This window comes from Trichomycterus rosablanca, chromosome 7 (assembly GCF_030014385.1).
Source record: "Trichomycterus rosablanca isolate fTriRos1 chromosome 7, fTriRos1.hap1, whole genome shotgun sequence".
NCBI lineage: Eukaryota > Metazoa > Chordata > Actinopteri > Siluriformes > Trichomycteridae > Trichomycterus > Trichomycterus rosablanca.
The window spans coordinates 28,662,031-28,669,522 of record NC_085994.1 but is presented as its reverse complement, the minus strand read 5'-3'; the positions used below and the strand labels follow the sequence as shown (position 1 = coordinate 28,669,522).

General features: G+C 37.6%; 1 protein-coding gene across 1 annotated transcript; it reads right to left on the bottom strand.

The window, feature by feature from the left end:
- Positions 1–2,341: 2,341 nt before the first annotated feature.
- On the bottom strand, positions 2,342–5,988 carry selenok (selenoprotein K). The gene is made up of 4 exons (XM_062998560.1): positions 5,895–5,988; positions 4,204–4,294; positions 4,040–4,117; positions 2,342–2,435 (listed from the first exon to the last, which is right to left on the bottom strand). Exons 1-4 carry the CDS (start codon positions 5,911–5,913, stop codon positions 2,342–2,344), a joined length of 282 nt encoding a protein of 93 aa, XP_062854630.1. The 5' UTR covers positions 5,914–5,988.
- Positions 5,989–7,492: the final 1,504 nt, after the last annotated feature.

Below are 7,492 nucleotides of genomic sequence, written 5' to 3'. Positions count from 1 at the left end.
TGGACAGTGAGTGGACACGGTATATAAAAATTCCAGCAGCACTGCTGTGTCTGATCCATTTATACCAGCACAACACACACTAACACACCACCACTATGTCAGTGTCCACTGCAGTGCTGAGAATGATTCACCATCCTGACCATTGAAGAACAGGGTGAAAGCAGGCTAAAAAGTATGTAGAGAAACAGATGGACTACAGTCAGCAATTGTAGAACTTGGTAGGTGGAACTGATCAAATGGACAGCGAGTGTAGAAACAAGGAGGTGCTTTTAATGTAATGGATGAGCAGCGTATGTTGTATCAAAAGAAATTAACAAACATAATGTGGTATTACGCAAAATGTATAAACACATAAAAAGCTAAATATAACGTATGCTATATAGCCAAAAAGTATGTGAACACCTGAGCCTGATGGACATAACATTCCAAAATCATGGGTGCTCACATGGAGATGCCCCTTACTTTTCAGACGTAACAGACAGCATTTAAAAAAAAAACCATTTGCGAACAACTAAGGATATTTTATAAAAAGCAATAAAAACAAGAATCTGTGATTTGTTGATTTTCTTGAATCTTTATTTAACTGACATACATCCAATGTTTTCACTGACCAATTGAAGTGTATTTTGTAAATATACACAAATTTTGAATTTGATTCCCTTAACACACTCATAAGTAGGGACAGATGTGTTACATCATCTTTTCTATTAACTACACTTTTTTATCATTTTGGAACTAAGGATACTAATTGTTGCCATTTTGCAGGTGGAATTCTTAGCCATTCTTGCTTAATACTTCAGCTGCTCAACAGTGTGTGTTTACCATTGTCTGATTCTACTCTTGATAATGCAGTAGGAGACTTATCTGGACTGCAGGCAGGGCAGTCAAGCACATACACTGTGTCTATGAAGCCAAGTTGTTGTAGCACATACAGAATAAGGACTTGCATTGATTCAATAACAATGGACTTTCTGGGAAAAATGTCACCTTAATGGTAGCTTATGTCTTATAGCTTATATCAATATATGCCTCCACATAGATGGCACCTTCAGTCACCCATGCCATGTGCACTTATGCACCACCATAAAATGGCATGTTGACTTTTGAGCCTTTCTTTGACAACAGTCTGGATGCTTTGCCACAGAGAACTTAGTTTTGCCAAAAAAAATCTGACCACAGCACATTTTCTACCACCCTTCGGTCCATGAGTTTGGGCCCAGTGAATTTGGTGGAAAAAGTATGGCTTTCTCTTCGTGCATGTTTCAGGTTGCATTTCTTGATGCAGCAATGAAATTCAAGTGACCACAGTTTTCTAAAGCACTTCCAAACCTGTGGCTATATTTATTTTTGTGGTATGATTTTTTTAAAAGCAGTGCATACATTTTTAGTCTTGGTTTACACATTTAAGGTTGTCAGCCAAAACAGTATGAGTAATTTTTTTGTACTTGACAGTTCAAGTTAATTAACAATTCAGATTCTTGATACAAAATGTCCTAAACTTTTCAAGAAGTGAGTTGTATTGTAGTTGCCCCAATGGACCCAAATGTCAAACTACCTCTTTTTAACACTATGTCTTTCATGCTCCAGGTGGCTCAGCAGTTATTAATGCTAGCCCACTGCTGCTGGGATCTAGGGTTCAAATCTCCATGCTGTCATCTACAGACATGATTGGCTATGTCTGAGGAAGAAGGGTGTGTGTGTGTGGTGTTATTGAGCCCAGTAACTACAGGAAAACCAAACTCACCATGACCTTGACCAGGACTAAGCAATGGTAAAACATGAAAATAAATGATGAATAAATAAATTATTTTTGCCTTTTAATATTAGTGTGTTTGTAAATGAGAAGTGCAGTAAGTAAACTATTAGATAAATAATAAAACTTAAGACATCAGACACCTTTCTTATATATCTTTATTACTTCACTGTAACACAACATTGATACTACAAAAATTATACAAGTCACCACATTCTGCATCCTGTAACTTTATTTTATAAACAAACAAAACAAAAAATGACATTGGATTAGTGCTGCTGAGTTCAACCACTCCGGCCCCTAAGATTAGGAATTCCCAGAGCAGCATCAAAAATCTGCATTGCAGAAGCAGCGTGAGGAGGAAGGGTGTGACATGACTGAGTAGGCTCATCTAAGCCATCTTTATTAGTCAGTCTCTCTCTGTAGAACATCTCAAGAAAGAAAAGTCCAGCCATGGATTAACATATCACACCCCTCTACGCCTGCATCAGAGTGCAGGCGTTTACCTACAGACAGAAAAAAATACCCAGACATAAATCCAGAATCAAGCAAAAAAATATGTAGTGTGTATGCAACTGATTATCTTCCTCACCTTCCTCATCCACCACCCATAGGAGGAGGACTGGGGCCTCCACCGTGATTTATTCTGCCCATACGTCTGCGCCCAGGAAAACCTGGAGGACTAAAAAACAAGAATCATGACTTATTGACAACAACATAACCAGGATAATATTACAAAGTCAATAACTTTAACTATAGCTAGGATTGGCCATGTCTTGATAAATAAACTAAATTAAAGGAACACTTAATCATCACAGTATAACACCAGGCCAGTTAAACTTTAGGGATATTAATCTATCCAGTTAGAAAGTGAATGTAAATCAATTTCAACTTCTTTACAAGTGACAACAGGTACACTGGATAGTGAACAGCAAGACAATCCCCAAAAAGGTAAGAGTTTTGCAGTGGTGGCCACAGACTTTCTCCCTATCCTTCCTGACTGATTCTTTTCTATTTTATGTTTTGCTAGTGCTCTGTTAGCATGAAATACATGCAGCTCATTCAGGTTGCACAGGTATTCCAGTTTCTCCAGGATGGCACATCCATACATGCCGTCGCAAGATTTTCTGTGTCTCCAAGCACAGTCTGAAGAGCATGATGAAGATACCAGGACAAGGGGAGCTGGATAAGGTCATAGAATGGCATAAACTTAGTGAGACCAATATCTGCTCCTTTGTGCGAGGAGGAACAGGAGGAGCACTGCTAGAGTCTTACAAAATGACCTCTAGTTGGCTACTGGTGCGCATGTTTTTTGACGAAACTGTCATAAATAGAGGGTGGCATAAGGGCCCGACATCTTTTAGTGGGACCTTTGCTCACAGCCCAGCACTGCGCAGCTCAATTGCCGTTTGCCAGACATGAAAAGGTCTGGAGACACCATAGTAAACATTCCTTTTTTGCACAAACCTAGGTTGCACAAACCCCTAGGTGATAGCCAACTGTACCCTGACTGCTGTTAGGTACTGGGATACAATCCTCAGAGCCATAGCCAGATGGGTGCAGTGGGCCCTAGGTTTCTCCTGGTGCACTTCAATGTCTGGCCCCATGTGGCCAGGGTGTATAGGCAGTTCCTGGACTTTGAAGATACTGTTGTCATTGACTCCAATTAAGAACCTCTGGGACTTTATGTTTCAGTGCATCTAACACTGCCAAGTAGCAACACAGACAGTCCAAGAGCTCATAGATGCCCTGATCCAGGACTGGAAGGAAATCCCATAGGATACCATTCACTGTCTCGTCAGAAGCCCAGATGTTGTTGGGAGTGCATACAGACACGTGGGGGCCATACACATTATGAGTTGACATTCACGCAAATTGAATTTCTTACATTTACTTTGACTTTTATTTAAATTTGAACTGTATAAACCCAAGATATTTTATGATGCCTGGTCAACCTCATTCAATTTATTAAAATACATTCCTGCATTTCAGGCTGCATTCTTCCTGCAGACATGTCTTAAAGTGTGCAACAGTCTCTACTGACAGACTGTCCCTTTAGCTTGAAACAACCCAGCATCTGTGGGTGATACCACTTTAAAGTTCTGGTGACTTGATCACATAAGAAAAGACAATGGTTACAGTCTAACTAATGTGGTGTTTATTTTACTTAACCACTTGCAGGTCTCTGCTGTGAGCCAAACATTTATGAAACCAACTGCAGTGATGCAGCTGGTTTCATAGAACTATTTATAGCTTTGTTTTCTGTTTTAGCACATTATAACTTACCCTCTGCCATCGCTGAAGCGTGAAGTCGCGCAAGAGTTTCCATTTTTCGACAAATCAGGCTGGACGAGGGTCTGAAAGCTGAAAAATACCAGACGTTTTACCATTTAAAATACATGTTTACTGAAAAGATGTAATGAATCCACTTATTAACATATCTTACTTACAACAAGCCGATGAACTCCACAACACCCCAAAATAAGTCAGTAAGAAAAGGCAACCTCCATGGTGATTGGGTTCTGCTGTCGAGGACTCGCCCTGAGATTAAAGAAGAAAAGACACATTAAATATAAAGCTTGTAATGCTGATTCTGTTGTCGTTTGATTTAGTAGAAAGGTTCTTGCAATGTCACCCTTATCTACAGTATATGGGTCATTCTATAATTTGGGGTACATTTCACATCACCAAAAAAGTACAAAAACAATGTTCTCTCTCAATAGAACAATCAGTGGTTCAAGTTAATATATTCCTTTAGTGTAACATATCCACTATTTGCAAAGCTTAAACATTCATATATATATATTTTTTTATATTAAAGGGACAGTAGATGTAGACTACTAGGTAACTTAGTTGACAGGTAACATAGTTGACAATTTCCCTATTTTGACCCATAACTTCAGTGGTAGACCTTGCCTGGCTGACCACATGTCATTTCATGAACAGAATAATGTCTAATTTGAACATACATTTAAATTAAAATTATAAAAAAAATTTAACCATGACAATGTATATAACATAGTTGACGGTCAATTAATATACTCATTGACAATGTTCTATTATAGATACAATATTTAAAAAAATAAGAGGACATTCACCACAGTGTGTTCAATATACCCTCCACAGAGAAAAATGATATCATGTAATGCTGGTCACATAGTTTTAGAACAAACCATTTTTGAGTTGCTGAGTGGAGTTCTGTTAGTAACATAGTTGACAGAACTTTTGCGGACATTAATAAATAAAGATATTTAAATTATTTAAAAGAGAAACTCAATTTAAAAAATATTATTTTTCTTTAGTATTTAAACTTTTGAAATAAATAAAAAATAGATGTTGTTGCCCTTAATGATTTTATTCATTATTTTGAAACCAAGGCACCCTCAACTTAAAAAACGGACACAGCAAAAACTGTTCATTTAGGAACATCATGACAAATTTCAAGCTAAATTAAGCATAGAATGCACATCATGTTTTTGTGATATTACAACATGTTTTCCATTAATAGGTAAAATATGACATTTTTAAAGAAAATAGTTAGAATAAATATAATTATTATCATTGGACATGGAATGTACCCCAAATTAAAGAATGACTCATATATAAACTGCTACGCAAAGAGTCATGCTGGAACAGGAAATAGCTTTACCACCCCAAACTGTTGCCACAAAGAGGGATGCATATTACGTATTTAAAATAAATATAGATTTAAAACATCTGTTAGCAGTTGATCTGGATAAAACACCTAAATTCCATAAAAGGAGGGGTGTCCACATACTTTTGGACAGACATTGTGGCTGGGCTCGATGCCTGGCAGATCAATAAAGTAGCTAATATTACTACATAAATAAGTTAAGGTTAAAGTAGTTTGGGTAGGTAATTAAAAGGTAACATATAACATGCCATATATTACATAATAGGCCTGATATACTCTACATGACTAGCTAGCTAATGATGACGGCGAATAAAGCTACTGTTAGCTATCAGGCTAACACTGACAAGCTGCTGAAACTACTTAATTATCTGACTGTTCACAAAAAAACATAAACTAGAGAGCGTAAAGGTTTAAGTATTCGAATGGAATTTGTATTGCAAAACCATTAAGCGCTATTATATTGTAGAAATATATTCGAACACTCACCGTTGGACACGTACACCATCGCTGTAGCGCTGTGTTGTTGTTTATGCGGATAATGTATTTCCGTATCCGTGATGGCGTAGGCAGCAGTCAAGTCCGAGCACGTTTGGTTGCTCGGCTGATTCCGACTACACCTAGCGATCAAACTGTGTAAAATCCACCATGGTGTCAAAAATCATGAGACCTAAATGGAGTATACACTACACAGACAAAAGTATTGGGACACACCTCATAATCATTGAATTCAGGTGTTTCTTTTAGTCATGTTACTTGCCACAGTTGTATAAAATCAAACACCTAGTCTTGGTTAGGTTTTTTATTCTAAGGGCTTGCGCTGTTCGTATTGTGAATTTGTGGTTTTCTGGTATGGGAAATTGATTAAGTAAATTTAATCTGGGCTGTTGAATCCTTGTTTGATGGATGGAGTTTTTCTCTGCATAATTTTAGTTTTGCATGTTTTATTGTTGTAGCCAAAATCACTGATATTGGAAAGTGGTCACTGCCAAATAAATAATCCCATCCTTTCCACAAGATGTCAAGTAGGATTTTCGATGTACTTATTGTTAAGTCGCCAAGTATGTTTCATGTCTTGGGTGTAGGTATGTGTCAGTTAGTTGGATCATTTATTTGGCATGGGTTTCTGGCATTTATAAGTTCTTCTATCATTTTCCCTTGTTCTACCCCAGAGAGGGTTGTGGTCATTAAAGTCTCCCATGAGTATAAACAGGGTGTTTAGGTGATTTATTATATTGTCTAGTTCCTATAGGATTGTATAGGAGTCAGGAGAAATGGATATTGTGCAAAGGGTTATAGGTCTATAGAAAGACATGTTTTGCTGTCGATTGTATGTTAGATTGTATTGGGATTAGGCTATGAATGGTGTTGTCTGATCAAGATGGTTGTTCCCCCAGTTGGACATTGTGATGTGTTTATATACTGTATATCCTCTGTGGTGTCATGAGATTTTGTGGTATAGTACTACTTGGTTTAATGGAAAACATAGTTACTGTATTTCTGGGTGATTTAGAATCAGAATCAGAATCAGAATCGGGCTTTATTGGCCAAGTATGCTCACACATACAAGGAATTTGTTTTTGGTTACACAGATGCTTGCAGTGCACGAAAAAATACAGTAAAGTACAATCTTATTCACACAGCTCACTCTCTCTAACACACACATTCATACCTGTAAACATATAAAACATTGTAAACATTTAGCATGTGCAATTTACATTGTAATTTTAAAAAGGTGCAGTTTTGTGCAATATAAAAACTATAGAAAATATAAAAATATATAAATATGAAATGGAAGTAAAGGTGAAAATCCTGTGTATGCCATTACATAAATGAAATAGGTAGTTTTTGATGTGCAAGTGTCCCGAGTATTAACAGTACAGTAGTGTTCAATTGTTCATGAGCGTAATGGAGTTTGGATAAAAGCTTCTCTGTAGCCTGGTCGTTCGGGTCTTCATGTGGCTGAAGCGTCGGCCTGATGGAAGGCACCGAAACAGGTGATGGCCAGGGTGAGACGGGTCAGTGATGATTTTCTCTGCACGCTTCCTGGTTCTGGAGGCATGCAGGTCCAGCAGTGTGGGCAGCTT